Source organism: Cnephaeus nilssonii (assembly GCF_951640355.1).
Source record: "Cnephaeus nilssonii genome assembly, chromosome: X".
In the NCBI taxonomy this organism is placed as follows: domain Eukaryota; kingdom Metazoa; phylum Chordata; class Mammalia; order Chiroptera; family Vespertilionidae; genus Cnephaeus; species Cnephaeus nilssonii.
Window position 1 is genome coordinate 69,000,668 of NC_137071.1, and position 21,712 is coordinate 69,022,379.

Consider the following 21,712-nt stretch of genomic DNA (forward strand, 5'->3'; position numbering starts at 1 on the left):
GTGGTTGCAATTGGTCTATTTGGGAAGGTAGTAAACTAGTGTCCCACAAGGGGAAATTCAAGCTTAATGGGTTTGGGTACTTGACTCATTTTGGATTGAATTTGGTTGAACTCAAATCAGATGTTGTGATGGCACTTGAGTCACTTGGGGCTTCATGGGATCCCTTTTGTTATTATTGGTATCCATAGTGAATGTTGAGCTTACCAAGAGTGAAATAATTTGTCTCACATACCTTTATGAGTTCAATCATTTTTTTAATTCTTGGATGTTTTTATTGATCCTCAGAAGAAAAACACCGGTTGTTTCCTGTATAGAATTTGGGCCCTGTTCTCTAGGCATTACATGTCTTCAGACTACTCATACCACCCAAACATTTTGATACACCACCCCCTTCAAACTTTTTTAAAAGATACATTTTTATTGATTTCAGAGGGAGAGATAGAAACATCAATGATGAATCATCAGTGCCTGGTGCATGCCCCAACAGGATTGAGCCTGCAACCCGGGCATATGGCCTAACCAGGAATCAATCATTGAGCCATGCTGGCTGCCCCACAACCCCCCATCTCAAATTTATACAAATTCTTTTCATGATGCAAATGACATAATTCCTAGTTAATTAAAATCCTAAATGGAACCTAGCACTGATAATCCATTTTTTAAATTGCCTAACCATTTCAAATTCAAATCCCTTTCATCTTTGTGTATTACTGAGATTCCGCTCTTAGTAATAAAGGATATCCAGAGACAGAAGCATTGATCAGAACATCAAACCTCAGAGGGAAAGGAGGGGAGGGTGGGGGTAAGGGGAAATCAACCAAAGGACTTGTATGCATGCATATAAGCCTAACTAATGGACACAGACACTGGGGGGGGGGGGGGGGGGCGGGGAGGTGAGGACACATGTAATACCTTAAAGAATAAAGGATATAGCTTACTGAGTTTTACTTGTGCAGTAAAACTGGATGACACAGTAAATATGCTACATACTTGGGCAACTGGAAGGGCATCTCTGTGAGATGGAGCAATTTGCTTCCAAATTTATGTATTTTTATTTTTTTTAATATATTTTTATTGATTTCAGAGAGGAAGGGAGAGGGACATAGAAATATCAATGATGAGAGAATTGCTGATCAGCTGCCTCCTGCATGAGCCCTACTGGGGACCGAGCCCGCAACCCAGGCATGTGCCCTTGACCAGAATCAAACCAGGGACCCTTCAGTCCACAGGCTAACAATCCACTGAGCCAAACTGGCTAGGGCTGCTTCCAAATTTATGTATCTGGATGACTGAGTCATGGTTCACCAATTTCATTGCAATTTTTATCAGCTGACAATGATTAGACTTCCAATTTTTTTTAAATCCTCACCCGAGGATATGCTCACTGATCCTAGAGTGAAACAGAGATGTGACAGAACATGAATTGTTTATATTCTGTATGTGCCCTGACCACATACAGAATATGAACAGCAACCTCGGTGTGTGGGACCATGCTCCAACTGAGCCATTGGCCAGGACAGTCTTCCAACTTTACTTGGAAGTTACTTGGCGGGCAAAGGAATTGTTAAAACATACTTTAGGCCTTTTGCACCATTGGTTTCTGTAGTGAAATTTTTTACCTGGGCATGCGCCTTGACCAGGAATCCAACCAGCAACCTTTTAGCGCATGGGAGGATGCCCAACCAACTAAGCCACACTGGCCAGGGCTGTAGTGAAATTTTATTCAGGTAAATCAAAGATTAGCTGAAGTGAGAATGGAAGATAAGGACAGATGTGTGGTCATTGGCAAAAAAATACGATTTTTTAAGGAAGCTTTTTTTGCCCTGGCAGGGTAGCTCAGTTGGCTAGAGCATCATCCAGATAAGCCAAGGTTGTGGGTTTGATCCCCATCAGGACACATGCCCAGAATCAATCAATGAATGCATAATTGAGTGGAACAACAACTTGATGTTTCTTTTTCTATCCCTCTAATAAAAATCAATAACAGTTTTTAAGGAAGCTTTTAAAATGTAGTCTGGCTTATTTTTAGCTGAAGCAAAACGGTGCCTGTGGGATTTATTCGAGTTTTTACATAGGAAGTCCATTCATAAAACCCAAGCTTTGTCTTCACAGGGAGGAGCTCTGTGATATGACAAGCAGGATTGCAGGCTACTCCTTGACCCAGGGAAGCAAGACTGATGGTGTAAGAACGAGGTCCACCAATCTCCTGCAGGTTTACCACAGCCACAGCCCAGGCTAAATTCGAGAGAGGGCGTTCCCATACCTCAATGCTGTCTTCCTGAAAAACAAGCCAAGAAAATAGGTGTGATAACTTGGTAACTAGCAGTAAGCTGCCTTGTAGCATTCAGTCTTATTGTCAGAACTACCAAACACTTCTTGGAAAAATTAAAATTATCTTGTAGCATGTTTGGGAATTAATGATTGTAGCAAAAAAGCTTAATTACTGATTATATTGAGATTAAAAAATATATTCTCAAAAGATCAGTGCATATCTTAATATATAATAAATTTAGGCCCACGACAAAGTTGGCATTTGAGTATAAAGCCATCTTAAAATACATAACCCAAATAAACATTTGGATGAATTTTATTATTTTTCTTTAATCCCCACCTGAGGATATTTTCCCATTGATTTTCAGAGACCGTGGAAAAGAGTGGGAAAGACAAAGAGAAAGAGGGAAAGACAGAGAAATATCAATGTGAGAGAAACACATCGATTGGATGCCTCCTGCACAACCCAACCAGGGACGGCTGGGGAGGGGCCTGCAACCGAGGTACGTACCCTTGACCGGAATCGAACCCAGGACCCTTCGGTCCGCAGGCCAACACTCTATCCACTGGGCCAAACCGGGCAGGGCCATTTGGATGAATTTTAAACTAGAAGGCAGGAGAACATATTCTTGTCCAATTCCTATTTTCTTCCAGAGAACATTTACTATACCTTTCTAAGTAGGTACCCCTGCTTGCCCAAGGGGTCCTGGTTGATGGCAATTACATCCTTATTCTGTAGGAGGGTTTTGGCTTGAAAGCTGATGTGTCGGAGGTCATTGGACATGAGTAATGGAGCTGCCATGATAGCCCAGAGGGCCATCTGAGTTATCTGCTGATCCCAGCTGAGGCCAAAGTTGCCAATCACTAACTGGGACAAAGAGTGAAATTAGAATTCAAATGAGAGAAGACAAACATTCTTAAAGTTATCTAGACACAGAAGCCACTTTCCATGGCACCCTGTTTTGAGTACTCTCACCTAAAGGCTGCTCCAAGGAACTTCCCAATTTACCTTGAATGTCAATAGGAAACAGGCCCACTGCAGGGGTTTGAACACAGAGGACTCAGGTTCTTACCATATCTGGGTCATTCCAACCCCCAGGTCCTGCAGCACTAACAAGTGTCCGCTGGTTAGATGAGGTCCAGGCCAAAATATTCTTTACACTTTGCCAAGAATCATAAATGTCTCCAAAATTTCTCCAGTGATTGCAGTATTGTCGGATTTCTGTATAATTGGGCTGTGAAAACAGAGATACTGTAACTCTTCTGCTTACTTTCTACTAATATTCTTGCGAGATGAAAATAGTCAAGTTTAAAGGAAGAACTTCTAGCCTTCTCTTTAGTTTATAGCTTAAAAGTCTCCATTGAGGAGAGCTAAATCCTTATTATAATGGATCTTCATTGTAAAAATTTTGCTTCAGAATTAGGCCATATAACTTAAAATTTCTACTTAAAATGGCTTAAACAATGTTTATGCTGGAAATTTACCAATGGTAACTAAATACTGGGATTATGGAGGATTGACATTTTTTTACACTTCACTATTTTCAGACTTCTAAAATGAACATGTACTGTACAACATTTAAAATCACAAATAACAAACGACCTAATAAGTAAAAGCAGCTGAAAAATTACTAGAACTCATCAAACATAAAGCAATCTGAATCCTAGGCATATAATTTGTTAACAGAACAAATACATGTTTGTAAATAGGCACATGGGATATCCAAGGTTTAAGATGTTGAAGAGAAAGGTGAAGACTATTTTAGAGATTAGAAATAACAGCCCTAGCCGGTTTGGCTCAGTGGATACAGCATTGGCCTGAGGACTGAAGGGCCCTGGGTTCAATTCTGGTCAGGGGCACATACCTCCGTTGTGGGCTTGATCCCTGGCCCTAGTCAGGGTGCATGCAGGAGGCAACCAATCGATGTGTCTCTCTCACATCGATGTTTCTCTCTCTGTCTCTCCCCCCACCCCCGCTTCCACTCTCTCTAAAAATCAATGGAAAAATATCCTTGGGTGAAGATTAATAACAACAAAAAAAGAAATAACAGGGATTCATTCTATAAATAATTATTCAACACTTACCATATGCTAGTGATAAAGTCAGACAATGTCCCTGCCCTCCTGGAGCTTATATTCTAGTGGGGAGACAGACAGTAAGTCAGTTAACATATGATTCTATATAGTGCTAAGGTCTTTGATGGAAACTAAATAGGTTAATGTGATAAAGAATGAATGGATAGAGCACTATTTTATATATATATATATATATATATATATATATATATATATATATATATATATTGATTTCAGAGAGGGAGAGAGAAACATCAATGAGAGAGAATCATTGATCAGCTGCCCCCTGCATCTCCCATACTGGGGATTAAGCCCAAAACCCAGGCATATGCCCTGACAGGAGTCGAACCACAACCTCCTGGTTCATAGGTTGATGCTCAACCACTGAGCCACACTGGCTGGGTTAGAGCACTATTTTTTTATAAATATATTTTAAAAATCCTTGCCTGAGGATATGTTTTCTTTAATTTTAGAGAGAGGAAAGGATGGCGGGGGAGACGGGGTTGGTGGGGGGAGAAATCGGTTGCCTCCCATGGTGCGGGGATCAAATGCGCAACGTGTTTGTGCCCTGACTAGGAATCAAATCTGCAACCCTTTGGTGTATGGGACGATACTCCAACCAACTGAGCCACCTGACCAGGGCAGGATAGAACACTATTTTAGAGTAGTTAGAGAAGATCAGTCTGAGTGTGTGGTATCTGGTATGAGACCTCAATGTTAAGAAGGAGCTCAGAAATCTTGGGAAAGACTGTACCAGGCAGAAAACAATAAGCAATAGGCCCTGAGGCAGCAATAGGCTTGGAGTGTTGGGGGACAGAAAGAACACCAGTGCAATGAGGGCGAGTGATGGGGAATGGGGTTGGAGAGATAGTCCAGGGCCAGATCAGTGGGGTTTGATTATATTCCAAGTGCAATGGGAAGCCTGTTAAGGATTTTAAATAGGGGAGTGATGTGATTCCACTTACATTTTAACAAGGACACTTTGGTGCTGCTGAAAAAATGGTTGGAGGTAGGTGGAGAGTGGAAATGAGAGGGAAGGTTGTTGGGAGCATTTTGGGTGAGTGATGATGGTGGCTTGAAAGACCAAGATGGATGCAGCAGAGATGGAAAGAAATGGGCTGATTCAGGATTTATTTTGTAGATAGTACTGATGGGATTGCTGATGAACAGGTTGTGAATCATGAGACAAAGGGAAAAATCAAATATGACTGACTTTCCAAGTGGTGGTAGCTTAGACTCCAATTGGAGCAGTGGGGATGATAAGAAGTGATTGGGTCCTGGGAGAGATGGTAAGATGAGACTGTTAAGTAAGGTGGGACTTTGAAGGAGACCTTTGTTCTCAAGTCCTGAAAACCTATCACCAAGGCTCTATTAAATTCTGGAGTCACTAGCTCACCTTCTGAAAGGGCCACATATAAAGGGGCCACTCACAGGAGTACACAATGCTTCTGCCAGTCTTGTTCAGGGCCAAGGACATGTGCTTATAACCTGAATGAGAAAACAATGGGTAAAATAAGGGGAAGAAAGGGACTTCCAACAGGGGCTGCCCTGAAGGGCCATGTTTATATTTTAAACCAGCAGCAGAGACAGGTAGCTTCTCTGTGTTGAAATTGTGTCTAATACCTCCCAGACTGCTGGGATTGTTCTGAGGATATAGTGCGGGATGGTGCATATATTGAGGAAAGGCAGTCATGAAGATGCTCCTTTCTCTGTGACTGTTTAATATTCTAGATGCATTCCCAAATTATGTTATAGAGAGTTAGAATTACTATTTGTAATTAACTCAGAGCCCTCTTTAATTAAAAGTGCACAGTATTAGCTGTGGTTAAGTAGCATGGACTTTATATTGCATGAATGAATGAGTGCATGGACAAACTGAAAGAGAAGAGGTAGTAGCTCTGGCATATTGAGAATAATTATTTCCAATATTGTGACTGGGTACTTAAAATGGGAAGATTAGTTCTGTGGATACCCAGTTACCTTGGCTTCAAAGTTCTTCTCTTTGCTCATGGCTAAATCTCTTGAATGAAACATACCATCTGCCAACTGTTCCACAGTGTCACAGTAACAACCATCAAATTTTAGCAGATCTACGCCCCAGTCGGCAAAGGTCTCAGCATCAATGTCATAGTATCCCAAACTCCCAGGGTAGCCTGCACAGGTTTTTTTCCCAACATCTGCATAAATTCCTAGCTTCAGTCCTTTGCTATGGACCTGAAATGAGAGGAAAGTCACCACAATAGAAGTGCAATCATGAAGCAGAGAGAACCACTCCATGCTGTGGGAAGCGACACACTTCACCAGGTACTGGGGCATTTTTTTCCCCACAAGTCCCCAAAATTATGTAGAAGAGTTTATTGGGAGACAAAGAGCAAATTCTCCAATTCTGCTGAGTTCAAACTCACATGTAAGCTATAGAATAGAACTGAAGAGAAAGTTATCAGCCGCTCTAATCTTTCTCTGATGGGAACCTAATAGTTACCTTTCCAGGGCAATGATATCTGGACAGAGTCTCTCCTTGACCAAACCTTGGTTAGGCTCCTCTAAGCTCTCTTCTCAAGTGAGCCTCAACTTTGTCAGTCAGTGTCTACTTTTAGCAAGAATCCTATTAAGTCTTCCTCCTACTCTTGATATATGATCAAGTTCCTCATCTTCCACCCTTGATGTGTAAGTCCTTGGCCTATTCTTAGCAAGAATCCTCCTCCCCTTAGTAATTTTCCATCCAGTGATCCTCCCAATCTGCTTTTTGGCTACAAATCCCCACTTGTCTTTGTTATATTCAGAATTGAGCTCAGCTCCTTCCCTTACTACAACAGTACTAAATAAAATGTCTTCATTGCCTTTAACTAATGTTTGGCTCGATTACTCTTAAAAATCTTTAGCAAGTATATCTTCTAAAATTCTAGTTTATAGTACAATTACAATACTGCTCAAAGTTTATATGGAAATATATGCACACATATGTCAAGAACCAAGTTCCTTTTTCTTCCCAGAGAATTTGGCTGTTTCAGCAAAAGGAGAACTTACTCAAGATGGGCCTCAAGAAGTGTTGCAAAATATATATCTGCTGACAGATGAAAATTCCACCTGATAAGCCTTACAATTCAATCTTCAGATAATGGCAGCTATTTTATTCTCTAAGTGTTTTTGAACAAGTTTCCATACAGAAGTATTTGGTCTCCTGAATGAAAAAGAAAATTATCTATATACTCACATAATTAGATAGATGGCGGATTCCACTAGGAAAGCGTTTAGGGTCTGCCTGAAGTCTGCCTTTTGAGTCTCTTTGGGGAGCCATCCAACAGTCATCAATGCAGAGGTACTCATATCCTACTTCCTTCCAGCCTTCTGAGGCCATGAGATCTGCCATCTGCATGAAGAGCTTCTCACTGAAAGAGAAATTCCAAGAATCATTACAATTAATTAAACAAATGCTTGGGTACTTCCTATTTGTTAGGTACCTTGGGGCTTTCAAATTTTTTCAACCCAGTAATAGTTGGGTAGTAATCACAATCAAAGCAAGTTAAAATGGACTGAGCCCTTTTCCTTCTCCCTGCCCCCAATCTTAATATTTGTACCCTAAGAACCCTGAACAATTAAAATAGGAATGTGCAATGCAAGAAATTGAAAAGGTTATTAGAAACTAAAAAGTTATATTTGATATATAAATGTTAAAACCAAAATACAGCAAGAACCACCATATTCATAACATATGATAGACAAAAACAAAATATCCCAAATGAAAAATAGGGGACTAATACAAATAGGTATAATCAACAGCTTCCTTGGCTATCAACAATAACCTAGCTGGAGAAAAAGATACCATTTATAAGAGCAACCCAAAAAACAACAGGAAAACCTAAAATACCTGGAAATAAATTTAAGATATCATTTTGCTCTTGGATAAGAAACTCAATATTAAAAAGAAGCTAATTCTCGCCCCGACCGGTTTGGCTCAGTGGACAGAGCGTCGGCCTGAGGACTGAAAGGTCCCAGGTTCGATTCCGGTTAAGGGCATGTACCTTGGTTGCGGGCACATCCCCAGTAGGAGGTGTGCAGGAGGCAGCTGATCGATGTTTCTCTCTCATCAATGTTTCTAACTCTCTATCCCTCTCCCTTCCTCTCTGTAAAAAATTAATAAAATATATTTAAAAAAATAAAAAGAAGCTAATTCTCCCTACACTTTATGCATTTTTTGGTTAATCCTCACCTGAGGATATATTTTTTCCCTAGTGATTTTTAGAGAGAGTGGAAGGAAAGGAGGGAGGGAGAGAGAGAGAAATATCGACTAGTTGCCTCCTGCACTCATGCCCAGACTGCAGGCAGGGAGCGAACCCGCAACCAAGGTAACATGCCCTTGACAGGGAATCGAACCCGAGACCCTTCCATGCCCCAGTTGATGCTCTAACCACTTTGCTACACCAGCCAGGGCCCTTTATGCATTTAATAAAACCCTGAACAAATCCCAAAAGGACTTTTTAAGGAACTTGGCAACATGATTTGAAAGGTTCACCTGAAAGATTAAACATATAATCACTCTGCAAAAAAATAAATGAAGCTGGTGTAGTACCAGTAGCATTAGAATACACAGATCAATGGAATTAAAGAGAATGTTCAGAAAGAGATCCTTCCAGCCATTTGGTACCATGGAATTTAGTTAATATTAAATACGGTATTCTTTATAGGAGATTAAAGGCCAGACACATTAAAGATTTAAATATTTTAAAAATTCATAAACATACTAGTAGAAAACATAGTGACTATATTATTTTCAGGTAGGAAAGTACTTTCTCAGCATTATGCCAGAGTCAGAAATAATAAAGGGAAAAAATTATATTTGATATATAAATGTTAAAACCAATGTATAGCAAGAACCACCATATTATAGACAAAAACAAAATATCATCCAAAAAGCAAAAGCAAACAAACAAAAAAAACCAAAACATTACAGTTGAAAAATAAGGAACTAACACAAATAGGCAATCTATAAAAGAAACCGTGCCAAGAGCCAATTTAACAAATGAGAAGATGTTTAATTTTATTACAAATCAAATAAATGAAAATAAAAACACCTACCTGATTGACAAAGTTTTAAAAGAATGACAAAAATGCAGTGTTGGCCAGGGTGTGGGGAAACAGGCATTCACATACACTATAGTTAGGACTGTGCATTTGTAAAACTTTTGGGGAGGACAGTTTGTATGTCACAAAATGAGCATATACTTGGACCCAGTAATTACACTTCTAAGGAAATAATCAGATGATGTACAATGATGTATAGTTTTGTTCACAATAATGAAAAACTGAAGAGCCTGAATAGCTATCAACAGGAATTTTCTTACATAAAATATGGAATATAAACACAACTTGCATTTATGAAGTTCTTATTCTATGACAGGTTTACATTTAGGAAGAGTAATTCATTTGCCCAAGGTCATATGGCTAAGTAACAGCAAGCTAGAATTTGAAAGTAGGCAAGCAAAGTTCAGAGTCTTGCTAACAACTCAACATAAACATAATTTCATTTTTATTGGAAATAATAAGGAAAAAAAGAAATCTGTGATCTGTGTTACTTACTAAAAAACTATTCCAAGACCTTATATTACCATTTTAACCATGATTACTCCTGGGTGGTGGAATGAGGGGAATCTTTATTTTCATTATACTCTTCTTTACTATCTATACTTTTTGCATTGATTATGCATTAGTTTTATAATCAGATACAAAAATAAAGACAACCACCACTTAGAAAAAAATTAAAAGAAAAAGAAATATGTGATGGGCACAATTGCTATACACTTTGCCCCAGGGTCACAATGGACTTTTTCTGAAACTTAGAGGGTCCATTAATTCTGTAATGTTTGACCAACATCCTAATTTTATCTGTAAAGCTGTAAAGACATTCATAGGACTAACTTACATGCACTGGGATGTATCATAACCACTGCTTTCAGAGGGGTCTCTGCACCACAGGTGTCTTTATTATGTTTAAGAACTATTCTGTTATTAACCAGTGTCATCCCAACAAACAATAAAAAAGAAACTGATATGACAGATGGGTACTAGACTTATCAGGGTGATCACTTCGTAAGTTACATAAATGTCTAATCACTATGTTGTACATCTGAAGTTAATCGAATATTGTGTGTTAATTGTAATTAAAATTTTTAAATAAAACACCCCACTATTTTACAGATCCTTCTGAGTCAACTCCCTGAGGTCAGAGTTGTTATTCCCAATTTACAGACAACGAACGTGCTGATCAGATAGGTTCAATACCTGTCTTATCCAGGCAGCATTGTTGGGGAAGATCAGCGATAAGATGTTGAACCTCGCAGTGGGACCTGACAATTGTTGATCCCCTCCCCTGTCCTTGGAATGTTCATTCTGCTTGCCTTCCACGCTCTCAGAAGCTGCCCCAAGGATATAGCCTTGAGAGAAATGTGTTGAAACTTCAGGAAGGTACGCAGGCATACCCCCCTCCGCTTTATTGCACGTTACAGATGTTGCATTTTTACAAATTCAAGGCAAAGACCCCTCACCAGCAAAACATGACTTCCTTTATTGTGATACCTAGAACCGAACCCGAAATATCTCTGAGGTATGCCTGTACGTGACTACACCCAGCTTAAGGCCTCTGTACAAGCCTTTATTTGGCCGGCCGGCCGGCAGATGTGGATATTACTCTTGCAGCCTCCCAAGAAAAGCTGCATAGGTAAGTTCCCTGGCCACTAAAATGGCCACTTTCTGGGGTTTCTCCCAGCCCTGCTCTCCTGGGGCGGTTTCAGATTACACCCAGGTTGCTCCTGGCCAGTTGTTGAGCCAACAAGCCTCAACACTTGGCTTCCATATACAGGCATACCTCGGAGATACTGCGAATCTGGTCCCAGACCACCGCAATAAAGTGAGTCCTAATGTTTTTGCTGGTTGAGGGTCTGGCGTTAAATTTGTTAAAAAAAAAAAAATCTCTGAAGCTCAATAAAGCAAGGTGCAACAAAATGAGGTATGCCTGTACAAAGTTCCTTCAGGTCAACCCTTCAGCCAGAGGCCACACTCATGGGAGAGAGGGTGGGGAGATCGCAGAGACTCCATAGTCCTTCTAAACTCCCTCAAGTTACAGTCAAGGAACCCTGTGACCAAAAAAGAAGAAAAGTCCTCTCTCCTACTCACTGCAGCTGTGCTTGCTGCTAGTACCATTAGAAGTAGGGCAGCAGCTCACAAGAAGGTTTGAACGGAACTGGATGGTAAATGAAAAAAGTCCCTAGCTCGGTAATCCGGCAGAGGCTGAGAGGCCAGAGAAGTTAGGGCCGCTGGCAGGGTTCCAGGAGGGGTCATAATGAGAAAATTTAGGGCTAGTCGCCACCGAGCCAATTCGCTGGGAATAAAAAAGCAGCAGCAGTAGGGAAGCTCTCCCTCTGGCTCAAATGTTCCCGCTGAGAACCTCTACCCCTCCAAACACACGGAAAGGCGAAGGGAAGGGCGTACCCAAAACTCCGATACCTGACACAGGAATCCGGCTCTTCTTTGCAGTTAGTGTTGCACATGAAGCGCTCCCAGTGCAGCCAACCCATGGTAGGGGTCATGGCCAAGCCATTGTCCAGGGCCCAGGCCCCAGAAATCTCCCGGAGAACCAGGGCCATGAGCCTAAGCGCCAGCACGCAGCCCAGCCGCTGGAGTCGTCTACTAGTCAGTCTCATCATCAATGTAACCAAGCATAACTTATTTCCGCGGTAAACTGGGATTTTAAGTTTAACCTTAGGGGCGGGCCAATCACTGGAGAGTTACGTAATGACGTTGTTGTTTCTCAGGCAACTGGGACGGTTATCCCCAGAGACGGACCAATGATCAGTCACGTAAGACGCACCGCAACCAATCACGCTCTTTCTTCCTAAACATAGGCCCGCCCTATTCCCATTTCGGAAGGAAGTGTGCTCTTTAGTGATCCAGAGTTTTAAGCGGAGTTACTCACGTGACCGAGATCTCACATGACGTAGGTGCTCACGTGATCATTCGCTTACGTGAGCAGAAGTAGTTCGGTCGTCGTCTACCGTCTCGCTATAGCCGTTTGAGGGCAGGAGGAACATCGTCCGGCATCTTTGGAGGTTGGTGTGTGGGTGGGAACTGGGGACCCAGGGGTGGCGATAATGAAGACCAAAGCGGGGGTCCGCAGGCCGCCTTCTCCTTTTTCGCTCCTCGCTTTCTCTTCCCCCGCCCCCCACTCCCCCATCTCAGTGCCGGGAAGCCGCCTTTGCTGCGCCTGGTGGGGAAATGGTGGACGTTCGTGACTGTGTGTGGTTTTTGTATCTCTCTCTGTCTGGGCGGGTCTCAGGGGAGCCCTTAAGAGAAACCTGACGGAGAAAAACGTTGGAAAACCACATCCGTAAATTAGGGAAAAAATAACATATTGAGACTAGTGGTCTGAGCGCTCGTCCATCCTTTCAGGCATTCAGTCTCCACTGCCTGATTGTAGGGAGAGGCACCAAGTCAGTTTATATGTAAAATCACATCTAGGTAAATGTTACGTGCCTAACAGAGGAGCCCAATAAATGTTTTTACTGAGTTGAGTATTTAAATAACGTTTTTTTGCTTATAACAATTTGTTCAATTTTGAACATTCGAAAAATTATAAGTGTTTTTTTTTACTATAAGTTTTAAAAAAATACTTGTAATTCATTACCCAGAGATAACTACTCAGCACTTGGTGTATAAAAAGTATGTGTATAAGACACATAAATACACAAATTCTTAACTCACAAATGGAATCCTGGTTCCTACTTCAGGCAATGGAGTACTAGTGGCCTTCCCGGGTGATACAGTAACGAAGTAGAACTTTCCTGTTGCCACTACAGAGGGGATTAAGGCCTAGAGTGCTGCAGGGACATTAAATGGGGCGGGTGTTTCAAGAGTTAATACAGGCCAAAAACTAGTCCGAAAAATCTATCGCTCAAATCTAAAAATGGTTTATATAACGACTGTTAACCACCGCAGATGCGCTGTGCAAGGCATATAATGGGCAGTTAGTGTTTGTTGAATTGAATCCTCTAGTTTTATGGCAGTTAGTACACTTTGTACTTTTCTAGAGGCCCAGTGTTCCCAGACCATGTCAGATAAGCCACCCACGTACCAAATCAGAAACTTGCATAAAATTTGCTATACCAAACTCCAGAAAAGCAAACATTTTTGCTGAATTACAATAATTACTCTAGAAAATTAAGAATGCACCAAAAAATTTTAAATATATTTTATTGATTTTTTACAGAGAGGAAGGGAGAGAGATAGAGAGTTAGAAACATTGATGAGAGAGAAACATTCATCAGCTGCCTCCTGCACACCTCCTACTGGGGATGTGCCTGCAACCAAGATACATGCCCTTGACCGGAATCGAACCTGGGACCTTTCAGTCCCCAGGCCAACGCTCTATCCACTGAACCAAACCGGTTAGGGCATGCACCAAAAATTTTAAAAATGAAATTGAAAAAGCTATAAATCTACCACTCAGAAACCACTGTTAACATTTAACACATTTCCCATACATATATTTTTCCTAACATTGCTTTTTAAATTCCAATTACAATGATTAAAAAAAATTAAACCTATGTAGTAGTATATAGGATATGGGATATAAAGTGGAAATCCACTCCACTCTTCCTACCCTCCAGTTCTTTCCTCAAAAAAACAAGTTTGTATTATATGCTTCCAGATCTTCCTCTTTGCATTTACAAACATATATACATGCATGCTTATATTTTCAAATAAGTAGGATCATATTTTTGCATGTTTTTATTTAATATATTTTGGAAATCTTAGGCCAGGGCAGATCTTTTTTAAAACTTCATAGCATCCACTTTAAGGATAAAGTATACTTTATTCAGCTGTCCCCCTATTGATGGATAATTAGGTTTCTAATTTTCTGCGATTACTCACAGTGCTGCAGTGAACATTTGTATTTCAGTTGACCAGGCTCTGGAAGGAGTTCTAGCAGGGTTGAAGAATATATGTGTTTTACATGGTTGAGATTATAAAGTAGCTGTGATCTTGGGTCACTTAAGATTATAGCAGAGTAATTTCTCATGTAATTAAATATTTTTATAATTTTTAAAAATTGTGTAATATTCTGTCTTTCTTAATGAAATACCTTTCAGTGAATATATAGCTCCATAAATCTTTGAATTTCAGATCATCTCCTTATGGCACATAACCTAGTGTGGATTTACTGTACCAACTTTCACTCTTCTGGGTGTGTGTTAGTTTGTGAACCCTGAATATCAGCATTGATTTATCCTCACTGGTTAGTTTTCGCTATCTTGATGGGTGAAAAGTGGCAATTTAATTCTGGTTTTAAGGTGCATTTCTGGTGATTGATGGAGTTTGAACATTTCCTAGACCCCTCTCCTGTATCCTCATATCTCTTTTCTGCTATATTTAATCTGTTATTAAGTTCCATAGAGTCCACTGCTTTGAATACATAGCTCATGTCTTCCTTTTTTAAATTGCTGATGCCTTAGGTCAGGGGTGGGGAACGTTTTGTCTGCATTTGGATACTTATAACATCATTCGTGGCCATACAAAATTAGAAGCTTAAAAATTAGCCTGCTATATTTGGTAAAACATTTAATTAATTCTCACCTAATGCCTTGGCAGGGCCAGACCAAATGATTCCGGGCCTTGTACGGCCTGCCAGATGTTTCCCACCCCTGTCTTAGGTGAATCCTTAACATGTCTCTAGGAGATCAGGGTTCTAACTGATCTTGCTAGTGTCACCTCAACCCCCTCTGTTTGAGTACTACACTGTTTTTAGGGCGATCTATCTGGAAGGGGTCTGAAGATGTCCCTTCCCTCTCCTCACTCCTATCCCTTCACTCCCCTTCCCCTAACTTCTATCTCCTCACTCCCTTCTCCCCTCACTCCACTCCCTTCACTCCCCTTGTTAAAGGCCCTTAACATTTGTCAAATAAGGCCTTTGGGACCTGATCTCTATCTTGCCAGCATTATCTCCTGCCTTGCCTCTTCCTATTTTATGCTCTATCGTAATTTTTTAAATTGATTTATGGATCCCTGAACCAGTTAGTCTGTTTCATTTAACTGTTCTGTGCCAGCTGATAGAATTGACCAACCACGCCCTGCTTTAATACCTTTTCACCCTGCACATAATTCTGACATAGCAGAGATAATATGTTTATTTGCCCTTTTGTTTTTAATAAAGGCATATAGTACCCCTATAGGACCATAAGTCCTTTTTGGGATTATTGATCCTTGTATGCCAGAGCCAAGTACTGGACCTGGCAGCTGAAAAATGTAAAACAAATGTGTGAATTCCCAATAATGTCTTTTTTCCATTTATCTCTTAGGCCTTAATATTTCCCTTTATTAATTTGTGTGAGTTCTTTACATAAGGATATTAATGCAGTTATCTTCTCAAGTGTATTGTTTGTCTTTTAATTCTGTTTAATGTTTTGATGTAATGAAGTTTTTCATTTTTATGTAATCATACTTAGCCATTTTTTTAATTTGCTGACATCTTCCACTGATTTTGTTGATGTTAATTTTTTTCTCCTTTTTCTTTAGACTATGATGTTAATATATGGTCAATGTAGAGATCTTAGAACATACAGAATTTCCAAAGAAAACATTTCCTGAAACAAAAAGCTCCCATAATTCTATCATCTAGAAATAACCAGCAGTAATGATACCCAACACATAATAGGTATCAGGTGTCAAAAAAATTGTTGAATGAATTAGAAATTTGGTGCAGTCCTTTTATTTATGTGAATGTATTACCCAAAATGCTACCAGTGTATTTGAATTTTGTATTAATTGTTTTTTTCTCTTACTGTATTGTGAACATTTTTCCATGATAATAGTCTTCTAATTTTTTTCAGCTACACTGAAATTGCATTGATCCGAGCTTGCCACCAAGAGCCTAACAGTCACCATGATGCTGAGCACGGAAGGCAGGGAGGGTTTCGTGGTGAAGGTCAGGGGCCTACCCTGGTCCTGCTCTGCTGATGAAGTGATGCGCTTCTTCTCTGATTGCAAAATCCAAAACGGCACATCAGGTATTCGTTTCATCTACACCAGAGAAGGCAGACCGAGTGGTGAAGCATTTGTCGAACTTGAATCTGAAGATGAAGTGAAATTGGCTTTGAAGAAGGACAGAGAAACCATGGGACACAGATATGTTGAAGTATTCAAGTCCAACAGTGTTGAAATGGATTGGGTGTTGAAGCATACAGGTCCGAATAGTCCTGATACTGCCAATGATGGCTTCGTCCGCCTTAGAGGACTCCCATTTGGCTGTAGCAAGGAGGAGATTGTTCAGTTTTTTTCAGGGTTGGAAATTGTGCCAAATGGGATGACACTGCCTGTGGACTTTCAAGGGCGGAGCACAGGGGAGGCCTTTGTGCAATTTGCTTCACAGGAGATAGCCGAAAAGGCCTTAAAGAAACACAAGGAAAGAATAGGGCACCGGTACATTGAAATCTTTAAGAGTAGCCGAGCTGAAGTCCGAACCCATTATGACCCCCCTCGAAAGCTCATGGCTATGCAGCGACCTGGTCCCTATGATAGGCCAGGGACTGGCAGAGGGTATAATAGCATTGGCAGAGGGGCTGGGTTTGAAAGGATGAGACGGGGTGCCTATGGTGGAGGGTATGGAGGCTATGATGATTATGGTGGCTATAATGATGGGTATGGCTTTGGGTCTGATAGATTTGGAAGAGACCTCAATTACTGTTTTTCAGGAATGTCTGATCATAGATACGGAGATGGTGGGTCCAGTTTCCAGAGCACCACAGGGCACTGTGTACACATGAGGGGATTACCTTACAGAGCCACTGAGAATGATATTTACAATTTTTTCTCACCTCTTAACCCCATGAGAGTACACATTGAAATTGGACCCGATGGCAGAGTTACTGGTGAAGCAGATGTTGAATTTGCTACTCATGAAGATGCTGTGGCAGCTATGGCAAAAGACAAGGCTAATATGCAACACAGATATGTGGAGCTCTTCTTGAATTCTACTGCAGGAACAAGTGGGGGCGCTTATGATCACAGCTATGTAGAACTCTTTTTGAATTCTACAGCAGGGGCAAGTAGTGGTGCTTATGGTAGCCAAATGATGGGAGGGATGGGCTTATCCAACCAGTCTAGTTATGGGGGTCCTGCTAGCCAGCAGCTGAGTGGTGGTTATGGAGGTGGTTATGGTGGTCAGAGCAGTATGAGTGGATATGACCAAGTTCTGCAGGAAAACTCAAGTGACTATCAGTCAAACCTTGCATAGGTAGAGAAGGAGCATTACACAGCTACTACAGAAATGAAAGCTGTGCATTTATGGGAGTTGAATAGAATGGGAGGGCTGTCTAGCATATCCAATATGGTAAATGGGAAATAGATTCTGATCACTCTAGGTCAATTTCTTTCTTTTTTTCCTTTCTCTTTTTTTAAGAAAACAAAGGTTACGTTTAACACTTTTGCATTACAGGATTGTGATTTATGCTTACTGTAAAATGGGAGTCAGGATTGTTTTCAAACTTTAAGCTCAGTAATTTTGAACACTGAAACATTAAGTATTGACCATAACTGTTAAAACAATTTTCATCTTTCCTCAAGTTTATGTTGTAGGAGTGTACCTAAGCAGTAAGCATATTTAGGTTAAAGCAGTTTCTCCTATGTTAAATGTTGCTCTTATACCACAAGACATTGAAAACTTTGGATGTGTGTTGAGAAACATGCTTTTCTGTAAAACTCAAATATAGGAGCTCTGTCTATAATTCAAAGTGAAAACATTTGGCATGTTTGTTAATTCTAGCTTTTTGGTTTACTATCCTATAAGGCACGTGAGTGAACACTTATTTTTTATTAAGATCTGGGACAATTTTGAGATGTAATACCAATTGATACTTTAGGAGTAGGGTCATGTCATTTGTATAAAATTCTGAAGCTTTGATTTAAATCTTTCCTTGTATTGTGATTTCCATTAGACATATTGTACTAAGTGAAACTTGTTAAATAAATCTTCCTTTTAAAAACTGGAAAAATAATCTTGTGCAGCTTGATTTTTATTATGTTCTGTTATGTGAGCCTTTTCTTTTACACATTCCTCTGCTGTTGAAGTTTAAGTTATTTTCAATTTTTAAAATTATTATACATTAGCATCTTCATACATTCTTGTATATATCACTAATTATTTCCAAGATATATTCCTAAAAGTGCTGAATCAAAGGTACACACATTTTAGAAGCTTTTATTGGAAAGATTGTGTTTCCCTTAGGAATTTTTTTTTACCATCATAGCCTTCTCAATGATGCACATTATTCTTCATCTTGGCCAATTTGTTAGTTGAAAAATGGTATCCCATTGCTATTTTAATTTGTACTTTGATTAATATTCAGGTGGAACAAGACAGCATCCTCCAAAATCCAAAGAAGAAAAAGCAAATAATCCGAAATGAGATTTAAGGCACTTTTGTATGTTTTGATAAAGTTGGCCTGTGTTATAGAAGTAATTCAGTCTCCTTCATAACTTAATAGTCTCTAAGCACCCTTTAAGGTTTTTCAGAGCATTTAAACCTTGTTTTAAACCAGTAGTTCTCAAACTTAAGCATGCAACAGAATCCTTTGTTGGACTTGTTAAATCATTGATTACTGGGCCCCACTCCTAGAGTTTCTGAAATTCTGTAGTTCTGGGGTAGTGCTGAAGAAACGGCTAATGCTGCAGGTTTTGTGACCCATGACAGCTCTCTACAAGGTTTATCTGAACCCTAAAATCAGCATCTTGAAGAAGCAGTTTCCTTCATGATCCCTGATTGCCTTTAACAGGTCGTTAAACTTTTCTGTTAAAGTACACTTTGCATATGCTTATTAACAACACCTGTGATACCTGTTTATTTTGAATTTCTGCCCACATCATAAATTTCTGGCCATTAACAATTACACCTTTTGATGATCTAAAGGCCTGGATGCCCTTGGGTCAGTACCATCTGTACCTGAACTTCTACATATCTCTTTGTAGATCTGACCAGACTGCAAATGGATTGTTATCCTTGGTATATTTAGAGCTTGGGACCCAGAGAAACACTTGGAGAGGGAAAGTAAATATCAAGTTGGTATTGTCTAACTACTTTATTTAAGGGCATTTTTTATTGAGCACCATTCCTAGAAAATTATACTGAGGATACAGTTGGAGGTGATTTCAGATTCTTTGATGACTTCTAATTGTGTCAGCTGCAAGAAATCCATTTTGACTCATACCATAATGAGCCAATCATTACTTTCACCTCCTAAGCCCTTCAGGAAGCCTTTCTCAGAGGGTTCACAAGTAGGTAGGTGTTTTTGCTTTCCAGGCTGCTCAGTTAATTTTCCAGAACGTTCTCTAAATGTGAGCAAAGATTCTCCAGTTAGCCACTAGATGTCACCAACTCTCAGGAAATGATTGACTGAGTCTAGAGAGCTAAGGTGTTTGCTTCCTAGGCTGGATAAGAAAACACAGAAGGTGCCAGGCTGGGTGAAAAGGGATTAGGCAAAAACACAACAACAAAACAACCTCATAGACACAGACAACAGTATGGTGATTACCAGAGGAAAAGAGGAGTGGGGGGTGGTAGAAGAGGTCATATGGAGGGGATAAATGGTGATGGAAAGAGACTTGACTTGGGGTGGTGAACACACAGTATACAGTTGATGTACCCTTGAAATATATTTTATTAACCAACTAGAGGCCCGATGCATGAAATTCGTGCAAGGGGCTTGGCCCTCACAGCCCTGGCTGCCCCGGCTGGCCCTCGCAGCCCCTTGCAGCCCTGGCCAGCCCTCGTAGCCCTGGCTTTGTTCTGAAGGTCCTTCGGCTGTTCGGTCTTATTAGCATATTAGCTCTTTATTATATAGGATGTTACCAAAATAAACTAAAAAAAAATTTAAAAAGAGAGAGAGAAGGGCTTGGGGAAGCGGTCAAAAGAGAGAGACCCTGGAAGATCAGCAGTCAGCACTAGAGGTATAGAAAGGGACAGTAGTTCCTTTCAGAGTAACAATACAGATGGGCATGCAAACACATAAACACACACACACACCCCATCTCTAATTCTCTCAAATCTAACACACTACCCAGGAGAGCTTGCTTGAAGGTAAAGTGGGCAACATACCCATACCCACCAGCCACCAACTCAAGGGATTCATTTTATTTTATCTTATTTTTATTTTTTTAAATTACTTTATTGATTAAGGTATCACATATTTGTCCTCAAACCCCCCCCCCCCATTCCCATCCCAAACCCCTCCACACCCATGCCCCACCCCCCTGTTGTCCGTGGTCACTGGTTAGGCTCATATGCAAGCACACAAGTCCTTTGGTTGATCTTTCTCCCTTATCCCCACCCTCCCCTACCTTCCCTCTGAGGTCTGACAGTCTCAAGGGATTCATTTTAGACTGCCCCCAGGAGCTAGTTGGTAGGATCAGGCTGAAAGTTTGCAGCTAAAACTTTCGTGGTCTAAAGGGGTCGCCACTGATAACTTAATGCCAATGGTTCTCAGAGTGAGGTTCCTGGGCCAGCAGCATCAGCATAACCTGGGAACTTGTTAGAAATGCAAAGTCTCGGGCCCCATTCCAGACTGACTGAACCAAAAACTTACGGATGGGGCCCAACAATCTGTGTTTCAACAAGTCCTCCAGGTGATTTTGATGCTCAGAACCACTAGCTTCTGCATGGATTTTGTTATTCACCCATTTACTTATTCCTGCATTCATTCACCCAACCATAAAGGAGGTCACTAAGCTCGTCTCATCCTATCTGTAAGCATGGCACATTTTCTGTACCCCTCCACCCAGCAAATTAATGTGAAATGCACTGCAAATTCCTTTACAAATCAAGGGAGAATTCCTAAGCTGCCAGCAAAAAGGAAGATTACTCCAAGATGAGCCTAAAGGTCTATTGCAAAAGAATCGCTGATGGAATGAAACCTGAATTGTTCAATAAGTGTTCCCCAGACCCAGGGCAGCCAGAACAGGTGAGAGGAGCCATTTGGAATAGCTGTGCCTGATACCCAGCTGGGAGAATCACAAGGGCCGTTTTACAACCTGCTCCCACACTGATCAACATTAAGTCTTGTGAATGCAAAGCAGGCATATTTCAGGGGTCACCAGGTTAGCACTCCGGAGGGGAGGGGTTAGCTTGTGCCTGGAGCCTGTGTGTGATCTGCACAGACAGATGCAAAGAACACACAGGCTACCACCAGCCCTCTGAAAAGAGAACGTTAGGCTTCCGAAAGAAGAGATGGGTACAGAGAGACAACACCTGAGAATCACTGTCATTTATTCAGTAATTATTTTCTGAACTATTTACGTATTCCAACGCTCTGTCCTACCTATACAC

At 40.6% G+C, this 21,712-nt stretch overlaps 2 protein-coding genes across 3 annotated transcripts; one reads left to right on the plus strand and one right to left on the minus strand.

Annotated features, from left to right (window-relative positions):
- Nucleotides 1-2: 2 nt before the first annotated feature.
- Nucleotides 3-12,093, minus strand: GLA (galactosidase alpha). Of its 2 annotated transcripts, none has more exons than XM_079765425.1 (7): nucleotides 11,833-12,093; nucleotides 7,562-7,736; nucleotides 6,384-6,561; nucleotides 5,744-5,835; nucleotides 3,345-3,506; nucleotides 2,942-3,139; nucleotides 3-2,278 (listed from the first exon to the last, which is right to left on the minus strand). In XM_079765425.1, exons 1-7 carry the CDS (start codon nucleotides 12,045-12,047, stop codon nucleotides 2,003-2,005), a joined length of 1,296 nt encoding a protein of 431 aa, XP_079621551.1. In that variant the 5' UTR covers nucleotides 12,048-12,093; the 3' UTR covers nucleotides 3-2,002. The 2 variants fall into 2 exon arrangements, with proteins under 2 accessions (XP_079621551.1, XP_079621552.1); XM_079765426.1 differs by having other exon boundaries at nucleotides 4-2,278; nucleotides 11,848-12,090.
- Nucleotides 12,094-12,344: 251 nt separating this feature from the next.
- Nucleotides 12,345-18,378, plus strand: HNRNPH2 (heterogeneous nuclear ribonucleoprotein H2). The gene is made up of 2 exons (XM_079765424.1): nucleotides 12,345-12,449; nucleotides 16,227-18,378. Exon 2 carries the CDS (start codon nucleotides 16,280-16,282, stop codon nucleotides 17,627-17,629), a length of 1,350 nt encoding a protein of 449 aa, XP_079621550.1. The 5' UTR covers nucleotides 12,345-12,449; nucleotides 16,227-16,279; the 3' UTR covers nucleotides 17,630-18,378.
- The last annotated feature ends 3,334 nt before the right edge of the window (nucleotides 18,379-21,712 follow it).

What these genes read in the sequence shown, in the direction of transcription:
- GLA (XM_079765425.1), bottom strand. Translation starts at nt 12,047, where the DNA reads ATGATGAGACTGACTAGTAGACGACTCCAGCGGCTGGGCTGCGTGCTG. An exon ending in TCCGCCATCTATCTAATTAT is followed by an intron (nt 6,562 to 7,561) that starts GTGAGTATATAG and finishes CTCTCATTTCAG; the next exon opens with GTCCATAGCAAAGGACTGAA. An exon ending in TGTGGAACAGTTGGCAGATG is followed by an intron (nt 5,836 to 6,383) that starts GTATGTTTCATT and finishes TTTCTCATTCAG; the next exon opens with GTTATAAGCACATGTCCTTG.
- HNRNPH2 (XM_079765424.1), top strand. Translation starts at nt 16,280, where the DNA reads ATGATGCTGAGCACGGAAGGCAGGGAGGGTTTCGTGGTGAAGGTCAGG.